This window comes from Saccopteryx bilineata, chromosome 9 (assembly GCF_036850765.1).
Source record: "Saccopteryx bilineata isolate mSacBil1 chromosome 9, mSacBil1_pri_phased_curated, whole genome shotgun sequence".
Classification (NCBI taxonomy): domain Eukaryota; kingdom Metazoa; phylum Chordata; class Mammalia; order Chiroptera; family Emballonuridae; genus Saccopteryx; species Saccopteryx bilineata.
This window is the reverse complement of record NC_089498.1, coordinates 74232164-74256713: the sequence shown is the minus strand read 5'-3', so window position 1 is coordinate 74256713 and position 24550 is coordinate 74232164. Positions and strand designations below refer to the sequence as shown.

The 24550-nt window shown below is 51.9% G+C and overlaps 1 protein-coding gene across 8 annotated transcripts in view; it reads right to left on the bottom strand.

Moving 5' to 3' along the window:
* Window positions 1–23379, bottom strand: part of CHST3 (carbohydrate sulfotransferase 3) — a 39854-nt gene extending 16475 nt beyond the window's left edge. For 2 of the 8 annotated variants that reach the window (XM_066242715.1, XM_066242713.1), the window contains exon 1: window positions 17173–17479. Coding sequence is in view for 1 of the 8 variants with exons in the window: in XM_066242720.1 (XP_066098817.1) it covers window positions 23113–23183 (71 nt within the window). In the remaining 7 variants the exon portion in view is untranslated. Of the gene's footprint in view, window positions 1–12688; window positions 12989–17172; window positions 17480–19153; window positions 19216–22337; window positions 22519–23112 lie in introns of those variants that run through there. The other 6 variants (XM_066242720.1, XM_066242712.1, XM_066242716.1 and 3 more) reach the window with 6 other exon arrangements.
* Between the last annotated feature and the right edge of the window lie 1171 nt (window positions 23380–24550).

Genomic DNA, 24550 nt, shown 5'->3' with positions numbered 1-24550 from the left:
TTTGCTTAAAGGCTTTAATCACTGTAAAAAAATAAATAAATAGAAGACTGGATAAAGAAGATGTGGCACATATACACCATGGTACACTATTCAGCCATAAGAAATGATGACAGTGGATCACTTACAACAACATGGATGGACCTTGATAACATTATACTGAGAGACATAAGTAAATCAGAAAAAACTAAGAACTATATGATTCCATACATAGGTGGGACATAAAAATGAGACTCAGAGACATGGACAAGAGTGTGGTGGTTATGGGGGGGGAGGAGGGAGAGGGGGAGAGGGAGGGGGAGGGGCACAAAGAGAACTAGATAGAAGGTGACGGAGGACAATCTGACTTTGGGTGATGGGTATGCAACATAATTGAATGACAAGATAACCTGGACATGCTTTCTTTGAATATATGTACCCTGATTTATTGATGCCACCCTATTAAAATTAATAAAAATTCATTTATTAAAAAAAAAGAACTGCAATGGATGCAAGATTCTCATAATTCCACCTTCCCCTTTCTTGGCTTTTGCTCTCATGAACGAGAGTGGAGGTGGAGTTGCAGAGAGCCTAGGAAATTACACAGAACCACTGCCAACCCATTCTGCACCACAGCTGGCACACATCTTTACACGGCTAATTTTACATTATTACTCACATGCCTTTATATGTTTTTATGAATAAGAGCCAAAATTAAAAAGTCTTCAGGCTTCCCCAAAGAATATTTTTGGGGGGTTTTTGGAAAATTTGGGCAAGTCCACTGGAGTGTGTCTTGAGTGTGGACACCATCTGCTATGGGTATTAGAATGGAAAAAGGTTGAGGCCAGTTGCCTAAAGAAAGCATGTAAGGACAAATTGGAATGATACGTGGTGTCATTTTTTCCACATATTAGATTGAAGAACAAACTGTTTTATAATATACCGTGGGTGAAGTTTGGGGAAACAGCCTGGTGCTCATCAAGTTCCCTCACACCCTTCCCTTTCTCCTGCCTCCCTTGCAGGTAGGCTGAGGCCACATGACCAGGTTCTGATCAGTGGGATGCAGGTTAAAGTGATGTAAGCCACTTCAAGTCCTGGTCCTTAAAATGGTCCCACACATTTTTCTGGCCCTCTCTTCTCTTGCTGTGGCAACACTGGAGGCCACATGTGCCAACATTGCCAACTGGTTTGAATACAAGTTGGAAGCCACCCAGATCCTGAGCTGCTGCTTGGAGGGCCACCCAACCTGTATCAGATGTGGTCCGAGTGAAAGACAAGCCTTTGTGGACTAAGCCGCTGGTCTGTTTGTTACTGCAGCATAGCCTATTCTGTCCTAAGGCATAGCATTCTCTCGTAATGTTGATAGGAGTGTCTGTTTTAAAGGCAATTTGGCAAAATCATCAGAATTTTAAATATGCACACTTTTGACCCTATGAAGGCCTAGAACTCCACTTCTAGGAATTAATCTTGCAGATACACTTGCACAGTTATAAGGACACATTCAATAGCAAAATGTTTATAATTGCAAGAAGCTGAAAATGACCTTAATGTCTGTGAATAAACAAAAACAAACATCAAAAAACAACAACAACACACCAGTTAGATAAGTGGCAGTACATTTATCGGTATAACACTCTGCAATGCTTAAAAAGAAAGAGGTCGCTCTGTATGGGCTGATAGGAAATGCTGTTCAGGATTAAGTAATACAAGTGAGGGTCAAGAGTGTGTGCTGTACTACCATCTGTGAAAATCGGGGTGGATACCCCTCAATGCTGGGACATGCTTAGAATATCTCTAGAGAGAGAAACCAGAAGTTGGCAAGTGGTTGAGGCAACTGGGAAATGGGGGCGGGAATGGGGACCCACTCTTCATTTATACCCTCTTGTAGTATCTGAACTTGTTACCATTTTTATTTATTACCTTTTCCAAATAAAAGGACATGGTTATGAAATAGAGTGTATGGAGTGGTGTTCCAATCCATTGCCCTATATAGCAGGTCCCTGAATAACATCCTTTCATTCAATATCATTTCATTATAATGTGAAGAAAAATAAATTGATTTTCAGCTGGGGCCACTGTCTGCATGGAGTTTGCATGTTCTCATGTCTTTGCTCCCCCAGTTTCCTCCCACATCTAAAATATGTGCGTGTGGGTGATTGGCATTTCTCAATTGTTCCACTGAGTGTGTGAGTGTGTGTGTGTGTGTGTGTATGTGTGTGAGTGTGAATGCACCCTGCCCCGGAAGGGTGTCCTGTCCAGAGTGAGGGCCGGCCTTGTGTCCTGACCTGCAGGGAGAGGTTCCTCCACCTGACACCCTGAACTGGAGTAAGCGGGTTAGATGGAAAATAATTCTTACTTGCATTTCTCGCCTTTTTTTTTAAAAAAAGACTTTATTCAATTTTCAGAGAGGGGGGAGAGAGAGAGAGAGAGAGAGAGAGAGAAGGAGGAGCAGGAAGCATCAACTCTCATATATGCCTTGAATAGGCAAGCCCAGGGTTTCGAACCGGCGACCTCAGTGTTCAGATCAACACTTTACCCCACTGTGCCACCACAGGGTCAGGCCATTTCCCACCTTTTTTTTTTTTGCACAGGTGAGTTGTATTAATTTTATGATGAATAAAACTTGAGTTCAATAACTTTATGTAATATGTTTTTTTTCAAATTTCAGGCCCCAAAATTAAGGTGCGTCTTATATACACGGGAGCATCTTATAAATGGGGAAATACAGAATACATCGTATCGCTTGAAGTTGCAGCTTTCAAAAACCTGCTGATGACATTGAGGACTTACTGTATGTAGCTAACACTTAAAATTTACTTTAGTGACAGGTTGTCTAAAAAACTCTGTGATGAACTTAACCCAGCACAAGCAACAGGGGGCGGGAGACAGGGCGACTGTACCAGGTGTACAGCGTCTTGAACCAAACAGTGCTGTTAAACTGAGGACAGCACATAATTCTCATCCCATGAACCTAAACCAATAGATTAGTATTGGCTGCCTGGAGCCCTAGGATGAGAATAATTCTGAGGTCAAGCTTATTTTCTGTGGCCTGGAAACACCTGAACTTGGCCATTGCCAGTTTCAGGCTTCTCAGCTGGGAGGACAAATCAATTTCAATGCGGGGGGCTAAGGCTGGTCAACCGGAAGTGGCTGCCTGGAGTGCGGCAGTCAGAAAGGGGGGTGGATATCCCGAGGAGAAGAGTGCTGGGACTGCCTGGTGACGTGGGCCATGGCGGGAGGGGCGGTGTGGCTGTGCTGCACTTGCGTGGTCAGCTTGAGCACTGCATTTGAACCCGGACAGCAGGTGAGAATCACCTGGGAGTTTCAGAAATGACTGAGGCCTGAGTCCCACCCCAAGAGATGATGACCAGATTGGTCTGGGTCTGGCTGGGGCATGAGTATTTAAAGCTCCTCAGGTGGTTCTAATCTAGGATCAGCCAAGATCAAGAGCTGTTCCTAGAACCCAGCTTCCTCAGGGCTGCGCAGAGAGCAGGAGTGCCTGCCTGTGTGTGTTGGCTCAGGGGCCGGGCCCAATGGGCAGGGGCTGCCATCTCTTGCTGACCAGGGATGGTGCTGGATGAACACAGACCTATGTTCCTTGTATTACCCAGAATGTAACAAGCTTGGGGGAATTTCTAGGCCTCTGTTTGTGGGGTCCATTTAGAATCTGCTCCCTTATATACCATGATATAAAAGAAAAAACCCTCTTCTTCTCCACTGTGTGTTTCTTTCCTGTGTGTCTCCTTTTCTTTTATAAGAAACATTACTCTGATCACCAAATGTGTGGGTCCCCAAGTCTCTGACAGATGGAAGAGTGTCCTACAATTGGACTCAGTCCTGACACTGTCTATGTAGAGATAGTGTCGGATCTCACAGATTCTCAGGCTAAGGGGCTCAGTTCCATAATGCTGCCCCACCTCACCCCCAACCAGAGTAACCCCATTAGAACAGGAGACGCTGCTAATGCTCTTATCACTTAGAGTTTTAAGAGCTCTGTACCAGGAACCAGTATCTCATACATGGTGTGGGGCAGCCGTGTTAGGCTTGCTCACCGGTGTACCAGCTACAAGCACTTTGCTTGATTAGTGCATGAGCACGTGGCAAAGGCACATGTGCATGGCCTATATAAGGAAGGCTATGGGTGCTTGCGCTCAGGAGAGACTGGGGACTGTGAATGCATGGATTGCTTGCCCGCCACTGTGAGGAGCCATATTGCTGTTTGTTTGCCTGAGGCGGTTTCTCCTGCCTGTGTGCTTGTCCACCATTGTGAGACTCTATTAAACAGAATGGCCCAACCCTTCCTGGCTCCACAGTTTTTCTACCATCTGCCTGAATCCAATGTGAACCTGCCTGGCCTCGGCTACTGGCATTACATCTGGCGTAGCAGGCAGGGTTCGGAGCAGATTGGTATGGAGCTGCCGACACCCTTGAGGGGTGGAATAGAGGAGTGGCTGTTCCCAGTGGCTCTCCTGTTGGGGACCGTGGGCCAGGTGTATTTTACAATCGTGCAAGAAAAAACCAAGAGCTCTGTGCGAGAAGCTGAGCAAGGCTGAAAGCTCCAGGATGAGCTGCACACTAAGCAGCAATGACTGCAGGAACTGGAGCGAGTGCTGGAGGAGGAGGCCGACTGGGTTTGAGAGCTGCAGAGCACCGACGGCCCCTGGAACTGGAGCGAGTGCTGGAGGAGGAGGCCGACTGGGTTTGAGAGCTGCAGAGCACCGACGGCCCCTGGAACTGGAGCGATCTACAGGTTCGTGAGCACAGTTTGCTCTGTAAGTTGAACGTTGGCAGCGGCAGTTGTTGGAGGAACAACTAACTGTGGGTCCAGCTCCAGGCCGAGAGCCAGCAGCTGCAGGAGCTGAAGGTGGAGCTGTGCTGGCAGGAGCAGGTGTTTCCAGCCCCTCTTCTGAGGATGAGGAGGCTCCGGCTGAAGCTGCCGTCCACACACTCAGAGCGTGGCCAGAGGTCATCCAGATGGTAAAAACCCGGCAGCAAAAAGTACCTACTGAGCCCCTGGTAGGCTTGCTGCGACTGTGGGGCATAGGGATGGGTGGCATCACGCTCTCTGGAGCAAAGGTGGAGAGATTGGCCACTGTTGCCACGTGCTCCTCCTTGGGGCAGCGTCTTCAGAGCTGCCATGACAGCAGGGTTGAGGGGGAGGCCTGAGGCCCTATGCACACCTTGTTGCTTGTAATGGACCTTTACCTTGGTGATTTGCACAGACAGCTGGGCTGTCTATCATAGACTGACTCTTAGAATGCAACCAGAGGGGGCACCGGCTCCCTTGTTGGATGGACATGCAGCGTTGGACAGTATGAGAGACCCCGATGGGGGACAGCTCTGATGGATGCTCTCCTGCACCAGGAAGCTGCTCTCGCCCAGTTGCAGAGATGCCCCAAGGACATTTTTGGTTTCAGTGGACATGGCCCTTTACTGTACAGGCCCCCACCTACAATGGGTGGCCTCGTTGGCACCGTGGGGTGGGGAGTTGGAGGTGGGCCTCCAGTTTACTCCCTGGGCAGAGTGCTCAAGGAGACATTACAAAGGGCACCTTTGTAATTGTCATTTTTGGAATACTGTATGTGTAATGTACCTATTGTGAGGTGAGTAACCCTAAAGGGGTAGAATGTGGGGCAGCTGTGTTAGGCTTGCTTGTGGGGTTCCAGCTGCAAGTACTTGCTTGATTAGTGCATGAGCACGTGGCAGAGGCACGTGTGCATAACATATATAAGGCTATGGATGCTTGCACTCAGGAGAGACTGGGGACTGTGAATGCGTGGATTGCCTGCCCACCACTGTGAGGGGCCATATTGCTGTTTGTTTGCCAGAGAGGCGGTTTCCCCTGCCTGTGTGCTTGTCCACTGTTGTGAGACTCTATTAAACAGAATGGCCCTAACACTTTCTGACTCTGCAGTTTCTTTACTGTCTCCCCAAATCCAGTGTGAACCTGCTTGACCTTGGCCACCGGCCTTACAAGAACTAAGGTGGAGCTTTTAAAAAGTGAAAACATTTGGGAAAGTATCTAGTGAACCAACAGATGAAAAAAAGCTCACATTCAACAAGTAAATTCATTAGCCCCGTCCTCATTCTGGGGCAGGTGTGGGAGGAGGTGCGGAGAATTGAGACAGGGAGAGTTGGCCTCTGTCCTAGTGGAGCTGAATAACAGAGGTTAATACATAATGAATGGGCACTGTCCCAAACACTGCATCCACACACGTTCAGTCCTTGGGACAACCCTGGGAGGAAGGTACAGCAGTACCCTCCTAGGTAATGAGAGAACTACCACCACCATCTAGGGCAAGAAGAGGCCGAACAACTTGTCCTCAGTTGCAAGGTAGAGCTGAGATTTGAACGCAGGCAGCCTGGCTCCAGAGTCCATGAATACAACCACTAACTGTATCACTGAGCAAGCAATTAGCCCAAACTGGGAGCAGTACAGTAGTGGGCAGCCCAGAGTCCTGGCCAGGACCTGTCACCGACTGCTATGTGACTTTGGACAACTCTCAAGACCTTTTTATGTCTCACACTTCTCTAAATTCAAGGTTCTTGAATAGTCTTGAAGAAACATGCTTTGGAAGCATAAGGCCATATCTTACCTCCCAGGAATTGGGAGCCCGCGGGCTGTCCCAGATAGGCAGCTGTTGCTGGCAGTGGGAACAATGAGGAGAATGCTGTCCCTGCCCCAGACCTGTGTTTCCACACAGCAGCTGCCTGGGGGCCAGCTCCCAGAGACGGCCTGCCACAGCACTGGGAAATGCCACAGAGGGGATCAGGGTAACGCTCTGTGGGCTCCCTCCAGAATCAAGTTCAAACTTCTCCATGTGGCAGTCCCCCTGGGGACAACCTGGCTCAGCCTAGCTTTCTAAGTGGTCTCCATAGCCCCCCTCTGGCCAGTTGGGCCCTACTTATTAGCAAAGGACACAAGGATAGAGTGTGGCAGGGCTGGGATTTGAACCCATGTCTGTCTAGCTACAAAGGGGAGCAGTGTGGTGAGGTACAGAGAACATGACTAAGGGGCCAGACACACCTGAGAGTAGAGCAGGGTTAGGAGTATAAGTCTCCTGTGGCTGTTGCCATGCATTACCACAAACTCAGAGGCTTAAATCAACACATATTTGTTATCTTGCGGTTCTGTCAGAAGTCTAAGGCCAAGATCAGTCTCTCTGGCCTAAACAAGGTGTCAAGAGGCCTGTGTTTCCTCTAGAGCAGGGGTCTCAAACTCGCGGCCCGCAGACTAATCCACGGGCTTACTTAATTTTATCCAAAATATTTTGAACTTCGTGGATTAGTCTGCGGGCCGCACAAAATTGTTCGGTGGGCCGCATGCGGCCCACAGGCCGCAAGTTTGAGACCCCTGCTCTAGAGGCTCTAGGCTTCCTTGCCTTTTCTAGCTTCTAGTGGCTGCCTGCTTTCCATGGCTTATAGCCCCTTCCTCCATCTTTGAAGCCAATGGCTGGTTGACGGTCTTGATATGTCACTCTGACCTCTTCTGTAGTAAATCTCCTTATTAGCACCCCTCTGATACATTGGGCCCACTGGGCAAACCAGGGTAATCTTCCTATCTCAAGTCCTTAATCACACTGCAAAGTCCCTTTGACCATGTGAGGTACTATATCTTCAGGTGCAGGGGATTCATATACAGACATCTTGGGGGGGGCGTTATTCAGCCCCTCACCGGCACCTACCCCATGAAGTGGGACACTACAAGGTAAATGCTTAGCACCATCTAACAAGAGGCCTGTGATGCTTAATTCCAGTCGGGCATGAGGGTCACTCTGAGAACTTTCTACAAAATACCAGTGCCTAGGGTTCACTCCTGTAGATTCGGAGGGTGTGTCTTGTTCATTGAAATTTTTATAAACTCCCCAGTCACTCTGCTGGGCAGCCAGGGTGGGGTCGACTATAAGCACTGAATTCATGTTAGCAGTTATTCTTATTCCCCACTGCTACTTAGCACTGAACCTCAGGACCCAGGAGCTATTCAATAGATGATTGTTGGATTAGACTGAACTGAATCACTCCTGGGGCCCCAACTGCCCTGGGATGGGATGGGAGGGGTGAGAGGGTTTCTCGCTGCCCCATCAGGGCCTGAAGAACGAGGTTCTGTGGGCAGACAGAGGCTGAGGCCTCTGAATCAACCTCACACTCAGAAATGACTGCCTGGGGGGCTGGAGTCCTTCCTCCTCCCCAAAGTCCAATCAAGGGGGCCGAATGGGCAGAATCCAGTCATCAACGGGCCATTGTTAACAGAACAGAGGGGCTCTGTGCCCACTTAACACTTCCCTCCCTCACAGAGGCTGCTCCCAGCTGAGGCCTGGCTTCTGGAGGCCTGCAAGGCTGGGGAGGGGGCCGTGCCCCCCCCAGGCTATGAAGGGGGAGGCTTAAGGGTGGGGGCTGGTGGGAAGAGCAGAGGCAGCTTAAAGCATAGGCCAGTCTCAAGTCAGCAGGCTAGAAAGTGGGGGTGCTGATGTGGGCACTCACCTAAAATGCAGAAAGAGGTTCCAGTTAGAACTGGGACTCCAGACCAGCCAATGAAACCTACCAGCCAATGAAACCTACCCAATCAGAGTGGGGGACAGCCTTCCCCATGGGGCGCTCATGCTTGCCTCACTTTCTTCCCTTTAAAAAAACCCCAGAAAGGTGAAATCCACCTGGTAAATGGCACCTTTCATTGCCTATAGAAGAACAGTGTTTTCAAAAGGGCTGGGAGGGTTTTATGTTCTATGAGTTTGGGATTTAAGAGGCAGGTAATTCAACCAGGGCTGGGCATAAATGTCCCTTTGCTTAGCAGACCTTGTCTACATTCAGTACTTGATATTAATAGTGGGAGCTGGATTTCAGGAGGGTGGGGTCTAAGATCCCAAAGACAGTGCCTCAAAAGTGTCAAGAGACCCACACGTTTTGTGCTGGCCATTAGCAGTTTTCATCTGTTGCATAAAGCAATCCTCTGGTAGTCTCTGCCAAAGGAGTACATTGCCTCAAAAAATGTTCTAGGATGGTGGGATTTCAAAGTGGGGTCTTGGGCCAGCAGCAGCACCTGGGAACTTGGTGGAAATGCTCACTCTTGGACTCTCCCAGACCTCCTCAGTCAGACTCTCTGGGCGTGGGCACAGCAAGCTATTTCAGTAGCGTGGCAGGTGAGTCTAAGGCACATTAAAGTTTGAAAATCACTGTTCTAGAGCAGTATTTTGCAAACTTCAACTTGTGCAATCAATCTGGTAGGTCGGACAAGCTTTTGTTTTTTTTAATAGAATCGAACAGAATTGTGTAGAACAGAAACTCTCCGAGTGCATCCTGTGTAATAAAGACATATGGGTTTCATAGACTTATTTCAGTTATGTGCATGCCTCTGTCTGAGGTTTGAATGGACAAAATACAGAGATTGAAAGCCACTATTCTTTTTTTTTTTTTTTAATAATCAAACTGTTTCTGCATGTGCCCTGACCAGGGATCTAACTGGCAACCTTTGTGTATCAGGATGATGCTAACTGAGCTATCTGACTAGAGCAGGAATTTAGATTTTTGTTTGTTTTTTGGTTTGTTTGTTTTTTAACAGAGACAGAGAGAGAGTCAGAGAGAGGGACAGACAGACAGGAACAGAGAGAGATGAGAAGCATCAATCATCAGTTTTTTGTTGCGAGACCTTAGTTGTTCATTGATTGCTTTCTCATATGTGCCTTGACCGTGGGACTTCAGCAGACTGAGTAACCCTTTGCTCGAGCCAGCGACCTTGAGTCCAAGCTGGTGAGCTTTTGCTCAAACCAGATGAGCCCGTGCTCAAGCTGGCAACCTTGGGGTCTTGAACCTGGGTCCTCAGCATCCCAGTCTGACGCTCTATCCACTGCACCACCACCTGGTCAGGCAAAAGCCACTATTCTTGAGCCAGAACATATTAATTTCAACCAGCTCCCCTTTTAAATCTATCTGAATCAGGTGGTTTTCAAGGTCATGGCAGGAGTTCTCTCGCCCCACACGATGCCCTCCTGTAGGTGGTGAACAGATGAGAGGCTGCTTCCGGGTGACACAGCCTCTTACAACACTGGGCTGAAGCTACACTGTGCGTTTCCCCCACATTAGAGAACTTCCTGTCCCTCTGCTGCTTCCTGTGCTAGGCGTAGATACCTAGAGACCAAATGACTAACCCGTTACATCTTGGTGGTGGGATTGAGGGGTAATTTGTTGTTTTCTTCTCTGTATTTGTTCATTTTACTTGAATTTTGCATACATCTACAATTATTAGAAAAACAATAAAGTTACTAATTAAAAACAACCAAAGGTCCGTGTTTGTATGGAAATATAGTACAAAAAAGGGAAGCTGCAGTCTAGGGGCTCCCCTTCCCCCATCTGTGCCTGGCCAAATTCTACCGGAGGGGGGCAAACCCCACAGGTGCTCAGCCCCCACCCCATAATCAAACCCCAGGGGAACAATGCCTCCGCATCTTTGTCACCTTCTCCTCAGAAAGACCTTTTGCACCTCCCAGTGCTCACACCAGCCCTGTGCACTGCCTGGATCCTTGCCACCACCCTCCCTGCTGCTATCCAGGTGACAAAGGGAGGTTTCCAGAAGCTAAGCCACTTGCCCAAGGTCACCCAGCTAGAGGTGCGAGGCAGGAACTTGAAGGTTTCTCCTGGCACTATTTATTTGTCTATTTCAAGCCATTCTTATCATGTTCCCCTTTTTGTTAGTTAAGGTTTGTTGCACAGCACAAATAACCGAGGAAGGAAGAAAAGAAGGAAGGAAGGAGGGAGAGAGGGAGGGAGAGAGGAAGGGAGGGAGGAATAAGGATGCTAGGCAAGGTGGTGAGGGGAGGGGAAAAGAAAGGATGGAAGGGAAGAAAAGGGAGGAGAGGAAAAGGGAGAGGGGAGCAGAGGAAGCCTCAGGTCACACTCAGGGATGGGGTGAAGAGTGGACCCTGCCCGTGAGAGTCCCTGCAGGGAGGGAACCGGGAACCTGCCGTCTGTCCCAGAGGCAGCCTGAGCTGGTCAGATCACCAGGGCCAGGCGTCCACCCCACAGCTCGAGCTGCAGGCCAGGCTCAGCCAGATGAGAGGGGAAAGTGAAGGAGGAGCAGCCAGGAACAGAGTGAACCAGGAGCCTGGAGAATGCCACCCCAGGAAGCTGATGGGCCTGCTGAGATCACAGGGGATGAGGGCTGGGAGGGCCTCCTGTCTTCTGTGTCTGCTGAGGTTGGGGGGCTGGGATGAGGGCACAGTCTGGGAAGCAGCAACTGCTTAGCAGTGACCCAGGCCTTGGTCATACTAGCAGTCCTGGGCAGAGCTGGACTCTAGCTGTTTTCCAGGATGTACCTCAGTTTGACTCGTGGTAGAACAGGAAGCCCAGTAAGCATGATTTTAATTGTTTTAAAACTGGACAATTTGCCTGACCTGTGGTGGCGCAATGGATCAAGCTTCGATCTGGAACGCTGAGGTCGCCGGTTCAAAACCCTGGGCTTCCCCAGTCAAGGCACATATGGGAGTTGATGCTTCCTGCTCCTCCCCCCTTCTCTCTCTCTCTCTCTCTCTCTCTTTCTCTCCTCTAAAATGAATAAATAAATTAAAAAAATTAAAAAACAACAACCACAACAAAAAACTGGACAATTTAAAAGCAGCTTGCACACAAGAAACTGATAATGCTGGTTGCCTTTGCAGAGACACCTGGGAGTCTGGGCCAGGGATGGGAAAGAGATTTTACTATATGTCTTTTTGTACCTTTCCAGTTTTGTGCCATTGGCATATGTTATTTTATAAAACTTAAACTAAAAAAATAAAATAAAAGTAAGTACCAGTTTTCCACCTGTAGAAGTAGAGGCAAATTTCTTTTGAGGTGAGACTCATCTTGGACAAGTCGTTCTGACAGGCCTTTGCGCATAAGCAGAGGCAAGGCCAGACAGGAAACTGGGAGCAGTGAGAAGCAAAACAACCCTATAGTCTGAGTCTCCTTTCCTGCAAGGGGAGTGGCAGCTGTCTAGAAACTGTCACTGTAGTGGCTGGGCCTGCAGCTGAGGAGGAGGGAGTAACTGGTTTGTGTCCCCTCCCCTGTAGAGGGAGGGGTGAATGTGGGGGCCCATGGACATGTCAGGAGAAGCCACCTCACAGAAGGTGGGATCTGGGAGGACTCCCAGATGTCCCTGGGGAAGGTAACTGAAATTGTGCTAACCACGTGGGATGAGGGCATTAAAGGGGTGAGGGACCCCTAAAGGCTGCAGAACCTCAGAGCTCTGGGAGCCTGCCTGGCACCTGTCCATTGAGAGCAAGGTGACCTGTCATAGGCAGGGTGGCCACTGAGGCCAGGCCTCTGATGGAGGCCCTTCCAGGGACAGGCACTGCCAGGACCGGGGTGGGGTTGGTCCTCAGCAGGGCGTTGGAGAAGAAACCTGCCCTCTAACCCCCGACCTGAAGCCTGAGGAGGGCCCCCAGAGCTTTGAAAGTGCTTCTGGAAAAATGGTGACTCATGGCCAAATGAAATCAGAGCTTCCCTTTCACCCCAGAGGGTCATTTGCCCTGCACCACAGCGACTGGGTAACTGCAGAATGAATCAGAAAGGCAGGCCTGAGCACAGAGCCAGCCTGCCCTGCTCCCGGTCAGAGGGCAGGAGAACTCCTCCCTCCTCCTGTCTCTCTCTCTGCAGAAAGACTTGTGTCTCGGTTCCTCCCCTTTCCGGCCCACGATGTTCAAGAGAGCCAGAAAACCTCTCTAAGCCTCAGCGTCCTTACCTGGAAAATGGGACTAACCATGCTTCTCTCTCAAGGCAGTGCAGGGCTGGTCGGGGCCCCTCCTCTGGGCTGCGGCAGGGCAGGTGGCGGGGGAGGGCGGGGAGCTGTAGTAGCAGCTGTGGCAGCCTGACATCCTGTGCCAACGGACTGGGCTCCGGGAGCTGGCGCTCAGCCTCTCACTTGACTCATACTTCTTTTCCACCAAAAATAGGACAGGCGCCCCCTGAACCTCTGTGCTCCCTCCAGAGGGCAGAGTCTCACCCTAAAAGGCCATGTCAGCAGGGTCTGCATGGCCAAAGGGCTGAGCACCTTCTGCCACCTCCTAAACGGACCCACGATCTCCAAGAAGCTCTGGTTAGTGACCCACATTCTGAAATGAAAACTCCCTGGCACTTCCTGTCTGCGCGGCACCATTCGGCAGGCATGGATTCAGTATGCTCCACCTCCTGCAGCTACGTGGTGCAGTGGCTAAGAGCACAGGCACATCTGGAGTTAGCCAGCAGAGGGTCTGAATTCTGGCTGAATGATCTTGGTCAAGTCACCTAACCTCTCTGGGACTCATAGTTGGCATCTGAAAAATGGGGTTATCTCAGGCAATCAGATCCAAATAAATCATTCAGCTTGAGGAAGCTCTCAGAAACTCAACAGTAAGTTCCAACAAGGCAGAGGACTCTGGGACCTGGAGTAGTGCTGGGCACACAGTTCAACCAGGCTTTCCTTTTAAAAGTAATTCCAAGAGAACAGCAAGCAAAGGAAAAGCAACTCTAAAAGCTCAACCAGCCTGAGGAGGTGGCGTAGTGGGCAGAGCGTTGGGTCTGGGACCTGGAGGACCCAGGCTCGAAACCCCGAGGTCGCCAGCTTGAGTGCGGGCTCACCGGCTTGAGAGAGGGGTCGCTGGCTTGAGCGTGGGATCATAGACGTGACCCCACGGTCACCGGCTTGCGCCCAACGTCGCTGGCTTGAGCAAGGAGTCACTCACTGTGCTATAACACCCCCCTCCCCCCGTCAAGGCACATATGAAAAAGCAATCAATGAACAACTAAGGTGCCGCAAGAACTGATGCCTCTCATCTCTCTCCATTCCTATCTATCTGTCCCTCTCTCTGACTCTCTCAAAAAAATAAATAAATAAAAGCTCAACCAGAGTCTCCCCACCCAGAATTCCAACCAGAAGCCTGGCATTGAGGACCTTTTGGGAGCTCTTCATGCCTACTGTGACTTCCAGAAAGCTCCTGCCTCAGCTGGGTTTATGAGTGGGGACCCCAGGGAGGGAGGGAAGAGGGGAGAAAGTGGGAGACAGCACTTTGTCCTGGGTTGGGGAGTGGAACCCAGGACAGGAGATGGGGAGCTGGCCTGGTCCTGCCACCTGGGGTGTGAGGGTCCCCTTATAGGACTTTGAGCACGAAATCACCATGAGAACCAAAGAGGGCAGACTGGCACGTGGGCAGCAGACAGTGAGACTCAGTGATGTCATGTTTTCCCAAAATGACTCAGTGGCTTTTCCCTGGCTCTAAATGGTGAGCTGTGTGCTGTGGCCTCAGGGCTTCCTGTCTCCTTGCCCTGCAGGCTTGCCCAACATCTCTCCTGTTACCTCCTGTCCTCCCTTCCCCCAGGCACCCACAGCTGCAGCATCCATGCTCAGCTCCTGGCTACAACTCCAGCCTTGATCACATCCCTTTACTGTCAAGTCCAACCTTCACACTGACAGAAGACCAGATCTGGTTTTGTTACTGACTCTGACCCCTCCTGGCTGAGTGACGACCTGGGCGGTTACTCTGCCTCTCTGAGCCTCAGTTTCCGCATCTGTAAAATGGAGACATTGCTAAAAACTTTGCTAGGTTGTGTGGATCTTAGTGAGAACGTCTGTAATGTACTTGGTACCTAGCAGGTGCTTAGCAAATGGAAATATGACATTCAAGGGCCTCTATGATCTGACCTCAATTTACTTCTCTAGCTGCATTAAAAAACAAAACAAAAAGGGATGATATCTATTCCTGATGCTCCTGATGCTCACCGAGTGCCAGGCACACATTTTATTCTATCACTTCCGTGTGGTGTATGCTGTTAGTATCTCCATTTTACACAAGAGAAGACTAATGCACAGAGAAGTTAAGCAACTTGCTCATGGTCACATAGCCAGTAAGTGAGGAGTGGTGTTTCCATGCAATCCTGGCTCTAGAACCTGCATATGTAACTACAACTCCATCCTGCCTCATTTCTCTCTCTCTCCCTCTCTCTCTCTTCTTTGTGCATCCTACAAATTACAGTTCAGCCAACTGGATTCCTCGCCAAGCCTGCCTTTGACCTGAACCTTCCCATTGCAGTGCTTCTGCCCAGGTTCCCTTCTTACATCGGAACGCCCAGCTCCCCGTGCAGCCTTCCCCAAGTCCTCCTTTATGTCCACCTTTGTGGGCTCATCACAGTTGGATTTGAAAGTGGTTATTTGTGCCTGCCTCCTCTCCTCTTCTAGTCTGGAGGTGCCTTCTGCTCTCCCAACCCACCTTGCACAGTGTCAGGTGAAGCAGGTACATAGTACCTGGACAGGTGATGTTCCAGCCAGAGCACCCCAACGTGTGCTCCCTGGGTGGTGTAGAGGAGAATGCAGCACTCTGGCCCCACTACTTCTGCTAGGACAGCCCAAAGGCTGCAGCTGGCAGACCCCAGGGAGGCAGCCTGCCGGCTGGGCTTATTCTCTGCTCAGGCTGGGACTCAGCCCTGGGAGGCCCCTATTGCCTGGAGATCAGGGCTGAACTCTAGAGAGGCTGAACAGATATCCACCAAGGCAGGGGTCAGGAACCTATGGCTCGCGAGCCAGATGTGGCTCTTTTGATGGCTGCATCTGGCTCACAGACAAATCTTTAATAAAAATAAATAAATAAATAAATAAATAAAAATAAAAAAAATAATGTTAAAAATATAAAACATTCTCATGTATTACAATCCATTCATTTCCTACCGCTCCTGTTCATGGTTGCGGGTGGCTGGAGCCAGTCACAGCTGTCCTCTGGGACAACACCAAATTTTTATTGGATAATGCGTAAGGTACACGGGTTATTGTATGGCTCTCATGGAATTACATTTTAAAATATGTGGCGTTCATGGCTCTCTCAGCCAAAAAGGTTCCCGACCCCTGCACTAAGGGGACAGGAGAAAGAGGCCCCTGTGGAGTATGAGGGGTTGAGTAGTGAGGACCATACATAGCACAAGCACTGACCAGCCCACCTAATTCACAGGAGCCTCTTGGAGGGTTTCAGGCCCACCCTCAGGCTCTCAGCCCAGCGCCTGCAGGGTAATGACTGTGAGAAGCTCTCTGTTCAGGGTCCCACTCTCCCATTCCTTACCTGTCCCACACAGGGCCTCTGGTACACACCAGCTGCCCACTTCTACCCATCATGACTGCCACCACCTGTGCCCAGACACTGGTCGCTCCCGGAAGGAGCATCCTATCCTGGGAGAACGGGTACTGTCCCATCTGCCGAGCCAGCAGCTCCTGGAGGGCAGACCCACGCCTCCTCGGTCCTGGGCCCCACATCACATCCAGCACTCATGGTTCCACAGTTGGGTATGCACACTCACTGCATGCCCGGGGCTGTGCTAAACACTGGGAACACAAGGGTGAACAAGGCAGACACTGTCCCGCCTCGCAGAGCTCAGACCACGAAACCAGCAGCGGTAACACAGGAGGGTCAGGTTTGAGGAGGGGATGTGCAGGCAGCCTTGGGGGGGGGGCTGCTGGCCTACGTGGGCCTCTAGAAGGAGACATCCAACCTGAGGCCTGAGGATGCACGGGAGCTGCCACAGGGAAAGACGGGAGGGGAGCATGTTTCGCAGCTGCTGGGACAGCTAGAGAGAGCAGGACGCATGCGGCTGGGAAATGAAGACAGTTTGAAATTTGGAATACTGAGTGCAAGGTGAAGGCTGGTAAACGAAGAGGCCAGGGCTAACGTTCCCTGGAAGATATCAGGGCCCAAGGAAGCCCTTAGGTGCCCCGAGCAGGTTGGTGCTAACTCCAAGGTGGAGTCCTGCTGGAATGGCCCCAACCTGCCAGTTCCTCCTTATTAATTGAAATCCCTCCTGCTGCCCTCTATGCCACTTCCTGAGACCAGGTCATTGCCAAGGGGGAGCAGCAGTCAGCAGATAGCTGGCCTTGCAAAAGAGACTGCTGTACCATCAGAAACGCCCCGCCCAGGTCAGCTCGGGGAAGGGGAGGCACAAATATCACTGGTGGTGCCCACAGCGGCTGTGGCTGCCCCTGAAGCCAGCCTCCCCAGAGAGTCCCAGCCTGCCCAGTGGCACGCCCTGGCCACAGCTAGGAAGTAAAATATAGAAAAGTTTCTGTGTGCCAGTCGGCCTCTCAGGCTGCAGCCACAGCAGGACAGACACACACAGGTGGCACAGTGGCAGGTTAGGAGCTCCGACTGGAGCCAGGCTGCTGGGCTCAGACCGGCTTTGCCCTCACTCGCTGGTGGGAAGCTGTCAACTTACTCCGCGTGGCCTGTCCGGTTCTGTGTGATGGTCCACAAACTGGCGATAACAGCAGTCCTACTCAGGGGTTTCCTGGGAGAACGGAAGGGGCGCAGGCCCCACTGTGCTAGGCGTGGTGCTGAGCACGCTCGCTGATCACTATTTCCTGTGCCCTATCCCTGGCACCTGCACCAGATGTAAAACGATGAGGAAATAAGAGAAAAATAGAATCTCTCAGAATAAAAATAAGACAGGGTGCCTGACCTTTGTGGTCAGTAGTGACTTCCTGTCATGACTGACTCACAGATTCTAAATTCTAACCTGGGGCCTCTTTGGGCATGTCTGTCCTCAACCCTGCAGCAATAGGCCCTTCTCCAGGGGACAGCCAGGAGTCCCTCCCCTTCCCCTCCCCCACAGTAGCATCTGCCCACATGGCCAGAGTTGTGAAATTCTTTGCTGAAAATCAGTGCAGTCCCAGCCTGGGGGCGGGGGCGGGGGGCAGTTTGTTTTCAAAATATTTCCTCAGATAGCTCTGCTTTGGCTCAAACACTTTAGCACTTTCCAAACCCCTGCAGATGGTGAGGCGGCTGAAAAGGGGGGGAGAAAGGGAAGCGGGAGAGGCCCGGGCCAGCTCTCAGGTAGCCGCGAGGGCTCGTAGGCACAGGCATGAGCATGCCCTGTGCAAACAGGCTGGCCCTGCACACAGCTGATGGGACGCAGAGCAACCTGTAGAGGGGGCTTTTGGCGGGCTAGGCTTGGAGCCTTCTTAGGAAGCAACTTTCATGGGAATCCTAACTCTCACTATACATAGGCACATTGCTAAACTCCTCACCAATATTAATTCACTTATAGCTGTATCGCCTATGACCTATTACCATTCCTCCTCCTACCAATTAGGAAGCTAAGGCCCAGAGAGGTTAAGTAACTTGCCTGAGGTCACACAGCTACTAAAGCAGTACTGCGGGCATGCTGACTAATCATTATATAATTTGAGTTTTGGAATAAGTGTGTTCCTGTGTTATTCTTTGTGTGTGTCTGTGTGCACTTATGCCTCCACGAGTTGTTTCAGTGTGTAATGTGCCTGTTTACAGAAGTATTTGTGTATGTGTGGTATACTTGATGTACGGGTGTGCGTATTTCAGCTCCTGACACTGACGGCCTGTGAGTCTGTGGGTGTGCAGCCTCTCTTCCCCCAAGGCTGCCAGCTAGGGGCTCATCCCCAAGTCCTTGCTTAGTAGCTCGGCAGCAGCAGGACAAAGGGACCTCCACCTGGAGGGACTCCCACCCGGAGGGACTCCCACCTGGAGGGACTCCCACCCAGAGGGACCCCCACCCGGAGGGACCCCCACCCGGAGGGACTCCCACCCGGAGGGACCCCCACCCGGAGGGACCCCCACCCGGCCGTACCCAGAGCCTCAGGCAGTGCTCTCAGTTGCTGGCCAAGCTTGGCTTAGCCACACACAATAGGAAGGCCCCTCAGCACTCCCAGGACCTGAGGGGGCCCTCAGCTGTCACCTCACCAGAGAACTGTCCCTATCCCAGAGCCCTGCTTCTCCCCTTCTCACTGGGTGCTGGGTTCTACAACTGGATTAATTTAAATTATTATCATAAATTCGTTTCCTATCGCACAGACATAGTAACTTAAAATAGTGCTCGAGATTCTTGAAACCATTTGTGAAAACTCACACTCCCAGCACCCTAAGCTGACATGACTTGGGTCAAAAGCAAAAAACCTTGACATTCTAGTTAGTCCAGAAGCCCTACCATACCCAGGTATGGTATTAAGGTATTAAGGGTTTCTTCACATGTGAGCCTCATCTTGGAAGGACACAACAAGGAAAATTAGCACTGGTCCATTTCCTTTAAACAGACATTTAAGATGCAAAGCTTCCTCAGATGTCACAAAATTCGAACAAGCCCCCACCGTTCTCCATCACCGAAGTCAAACTCACCAACCTAGAGACCCCCCGCTGCCTTGCAGAGCCGAGAGGCTGGGACTTACTTAGACGAAGCAGGGCTGAGCTGCAGCTCCTCCTGCCCAGCCACAGCGCCAGCGTGCCCCTGTCCTGCCACACTGGGACAGGCCAATGGTGGGTGTGCTTTCTGACTTTTGAAGCTCCCAAAGTGAAGGAGGAGGGGCTGGACTAGGAGGGGCAGGAAGGAGGGAGCTGGAGCCTGCAGCCAGTGAGCCAGGTGTAACCAGGGCAGGGGAGGCCAAAACAGAGCCCAGGCTGGCTTCTGAGATGGTGTTTACTTGCAGCATTCAGGAGGCTGAGCTGGGGACAGGCTTATTTATTTTCCACACTTTTCTTCCAAATCCTTTTCAGAGAGTCCTCCAGAACCCCAGTGATAAATTTCCCAGGGCCCAGAAAAACCCACAGTTTCTCAGCACATAGCCATCTTTGTGGGGACGGGCAGGGAGGGGGAGGGTAGAGTGGGAGGGATGGCGGGTGGAGACATGAAGTTACTGGTAGTCAGGGGCTCCTGGGGCCACCTGCCCCCCACACCAGGGGGGGATGGGGTAGAGGGGTGTAGGAGCAACCAGCCATATTGGAAGCAATGGAGATGTGGGTCCATCTTCAAGCACAGACCGAACTGTCCAATCAACAGGAATCACCCCATGCCCAGCTGTGGCATTCACACACTCAGGGCAGGATGAGCAGTATTTTATAATTTGTTTAGCATCAGAGAAGAAAAAAGGACAAGTACTTCTGTTTAAGGAATGAAAAGGAGAGCTGTTTTCCTTTCCTCCTGTGTGACCCTCTGAATGTTTCCTCATGACTAGGCTTCCCCTGGTTCCCCTGCTTCACAGCTTCTCAGAGGAGGGACTCAGAGCCTGTCCCTGGACTTCACCGATTATCTGTCAATGTTCCCAAGTACTTCCATGTGTCAGATATAGGACGGAGACGGGGTACAAAGATGAATAGTCCTTGTCCCTTGGGTGGGGGAGCTTCTCCCCACACCCAGTGTTCCAACTTCCATCCTGGACAGCACGTCCACTCTGTGCTGGAAGTGACCCAGGTCGGCTTCCTGGGTGCTAGGAGAGCTCTTCGTTTAAGTTTGCCAGCTTTCCCCATACTATGGAAACTGTATCAGAGGCTTTGGGGCAGAAGTGGGGTGGGCAGAGCAGTGTGGACCCTGTACCAGCAAAGGTAATCCCTCTCGGCCTCTCAGAGGTATGAAATACCAAGCAGACTGAGAACAAGCTTTCCCAGTGCCGGCAGGGGTGTCCCTGAGGCGGCACGGCTTGCAGTTCCCTGGCTTTGGGATCTTGGGCACCACTGCACCTCTCTGAGTCTTATTTCCTCATCTGTTAAGAGGAGACAGTAACTGTGTCCCTCGGCAGGATCTGTGTGAGAAAGTATAAATTGAGGACCAGGTGAGCCATGTAGTTATCACCTCCCTCTCCCCACTGACCGGCTCTCCTGAGGCTCAGACAATGCACAGAAGTCCAGCTTTCCAGGGCGCTTGGTGCAAGGGTGAGAAAGACAGTCATGACATGTCCCTTTGTATTTACTACCTAAGTGACTTTGTATTTACTACCTAAGGTGAGCGCTGATTTCTCTTGTGTCATAGATTTCTGTCCTGGCGAGGGCCAGAAAGGGAAAGGAATACAGTAATCCATTTGAGGATGTTTACCTGGCAATTTCTCCCAATCCCAGACCTGTGACTTGTGGCAGCTTTGTCCCCACTTCTACGATAAGCCATGAATCACCTCTCACTGAATTACTGCAACATCCTCCTGAGATCACTCCCAAGTCCCCATTTTTCCTGACTTCAGATCCACAGGAAAGCTCCAGCAGCCCGGGACCACCCAGCCTTTGATTCCCACAGCCATGGTATAACCCAGGCTGGGCAGTGTGTGGAAAAGAGAGGACTGCAGGCAGAGGCCCCGGGGCCGTGTCAGTAAGTGCTGCTTCCTCATTGCCATGGAAAACCAGTAGGGACTTAGCAACAGCCTGGCACGGTGGAGAGAGCGGTCCAGTCAGGCTGCCTTGGTTCAAATCTCGGCTTTGTCTCTCCCCAGGTATGAGACCTTGAAAGTTACAGTGCTTAACTTTCCTGAGCATCAGCTTCATAATCTATAAAATAGTGATAAAATGCTAACCTCATAGGTATGTCAGCCCTCATTTAATGAGAACATGTATGTAGAGAGCTTGATTCACAGGAGACATAATTAAGGTGGAAAGGTGACATCAGGAAGGACTTGGCTCAGCGCCCCACCTGAAATTGGGGGTGGCCAAGCCCAGATTACTTCCTCTCTCAATTGGGGCCACAGTCCTGGGTGCTGCTCACATAGTTTGCTAATTTCAGCATTAAGACTCTTTAGAAGCTTGAGTTACATGCATCCTGGTCACAGAGAGAGAGGGGTGGGGAAAGACACACATCTTTGCAATCACATGGCCCCACACGTCTGCACACTCTCAGTCCCGTGCCAGTACGGGACCATTCCCAAGACTGCGTGCAATCACAGTTCCAGGAACATGAGACGTTGCCGCTCCCCTGGGAAGTTCTGCCAGCTGCGCAGAGGCATCCACTTCATGCTCACTCCGTACAGGGCCTGAGACTGCCCCTCCACCTGCTGCCACCACGGAGCCAAGCCCCTGCAGGAGGACACAGCCTAGACCCTTCACTAGACAGCTCCAATCTGGCCATCAGAAGCCTGGAAGAAACACACTACCACCCCCCCCCACCCCCACCCCCACCCCCGCTTAGTCGATTGCAGAAATGAAGACTTTCCTCCTGCCCCTCTTAGGGGGGCAGGTACCAGTGACGAAACTCAAGTCCCCGATGCCAGCTCAGAGGGTACAATGGACCAAGCAGCGTGGGCCACTTCCCCTCACAGATCAAGCAGGGTTCCCTGGAACCTCTCAGAACTCCCTCCTCTGCGGGAAGACCAATTCCAACCTAGCTGAGGCCACCAGGCTTGGCTCACAGCGAGTCCTTAACAGATTTTAATTACCGGTGTCATTATTTGTCAAACTACTTATTGAGTACCCACTATGTACCAGGTACTGTGCAGGTCCAAGACAGTCCTTGAAACATCCTGGGACCTTAGTGCCTCCAGGACATCCCGCAACAAACACAACTTCAGGTGCAATGAAAATAAACAAGGCTTCAGGACCACCCCGGTTTCTCTGTGACCACGGAATCTTAAACACCCCCACGTGTTTACATATCCTCACCTAGGACTGGAATCTCCTCAGTCGGTCCTCTGGAGAAAAGTCCTCTGAGGAAGCACATCCGCTGGGGGGAAGGTTCTAGTTTCCCTCGCAGGCCCTGTCACTGCCACCACCCAGCTGGCTGTCCAGCTCAGCACCGGCCTGCCAGCCTTTTCCACTCTGCTCACAGACCCCAGCACGCCAGGTCTGAGTTCATGAATCACTCTCTGCTTTCTCCCGGCCTCGCCCCCGGAAGGGCTGCGAGCACCCAGACACATCACCCAGACATCAAGTTTCCACTCCGAACTCGCACCTGATGAACCCCGAAAACCGACAGCAGTGTCTGCTGTCCTTGCCCTACTTCTCGGCCTCAGGGTCCATGTCCATCGCTTTTGGGGAGCTTCTAAGTGGGGGGGGGGCTGCAAGGATAGCAGACAAAGACCGTGGATTTATTTAAGGGCAGGAGGACACACTGGCTCCCGGAATTGGACACCTCAGTCTTCGGCGTGTCCCTGGTCGGTGTGGCGCCTGCTCAGAGCGTGTGAGTGGTGTCTGTGGGTAGAGTGAGGATGAGCTGTGTGTACCTGGCAGTCGTGAATCTGGCTATAGTGGGTCTGAAGATTGTGGATGCCTGCGTGGAGTTTTTCCCGCGCCAGTATCTCCCTCTCCCACCCTGCGTTTTGCCCCTTCCTCCAAAGTTTGGCGCGCGCGCGCCCGGACCGGGAAGGTAGGGGGCGCACGGCTGGGCGGCCTCCCCGGGGCCCTGGAGGCGGTTCCGGGACTCCAGTTCCCCACTTACCCCAGCCGCCAAGCCTCCTCCGGCGGGGGCGGATCCGACTCTCCGCGGCTGGGGTCCGGCGCCGGCAGCATCCGCTCGCAACTTTGCCCTTGTCTCAGCGGAACAAGCTCCCTCGGGGCCCCGGCTCTGCACGCTCCCCGGGGAGGGCGGGAGGGAGAGAGGGAGGCGCGGCCCGGCCCGGCTGGTTCGCACGGCGGGCGAGAACAGGCGCCAGGCGGGCGCCGTCCTGCCCAGCTAGAGAGCGAGTGATCGGTGCTGCCTGGCGCCCTCCCCGCTCGAGCCCGAGCGGGCGAGCGGCTAGCGGCGGCGGCGGATTCCTGAACCGCGTCCAAGGCGCTTGGGGAGCCCTCCTCCTCCTCCTCTTCTTCCTCACCCCACCCAGCTCCCACCCCTGCGTGCCGACAACTTGGGAACCGTTGGCGAACTTGGCCCAGCTCAGGCTTCATGCGGGCCGGGCCTCCGGGTGGAAGAAGGGGAGGAGAGGGAGGAGCTGAGTGGGGAGGGGGTCCGCCCCCGCCCCGGGGGAATCTTGCTCTTCGGGACCCCTCTATGGGCCTTTGTTCCAGGCACTGCACCTCGGCCCGCCCCTCCCGGGGGACTCGTTTGGGGCCGCTCGGATCCCCACCCCCTCCCAGAGAGGCTGGGAGGAGTTGCTGTGCTGGGCCCTGGGTGGGTAGGTGGGGGAGAGGCGGTATAGTGATCTTCTAGGCTTCACTCTGGCCAGATATAGCCCCAGGCCATTATCAGCCTCCCCTGCTGTCCCTCCTCAGAGACCCCTCTGGCTGCACGGGTTCTCCGTCATCTGTCATCTCTGCCGGGGCTGGGGGTGGGAAGGCCAGAGGGTCAAATGATGGTCCCCCAGGCTTCCGAAGACTAATGCGCCTTCTATGACACCCGGGAAGTGAGAAGGAAGTAGGGTCCATATGGGCCAGCTGGGACCACTTCACATTATCTTCAGACCTTCGGGGCAGCTGGTGGGGTTGCTGGACAAGTGGGGACTTGGTTGCCTTCTGTGGTCGCTCTGGGGTACTAACTAGGCTAGCTTCTCCAAGAGTGTGGTAAAGGGCTCCGCATTGGCACACAAACCAAGGCTCCCTCTTACTTGTCTGAACCCTGGTGATGCTGGGGCCTCCCAGGCTTTGATTCCCGGTGGCGAGGCTTTTCTCCTGAGTTAATAACAATTAGAACATGAGCTAATAAATTCAGGCCTCTCTAGGACCAGTGGTCCTGGCATTTAATAGGATTTAGACACAATAGTCATTTCCTGTAAAGGAGAAATGGTAAAATCCAAGAAAGCAAAACCTCAGCATCTGTACCTGGACTCCCTCTGTCATTCTCAACATTTGTTGATGAGAAACCCAAATAGAACTGAGCACATCCCCACAGTCTTCCTGGAGCCAGTCCTCACAGGTGGGCGAAGCCAGAGGTCCCTGTTCAT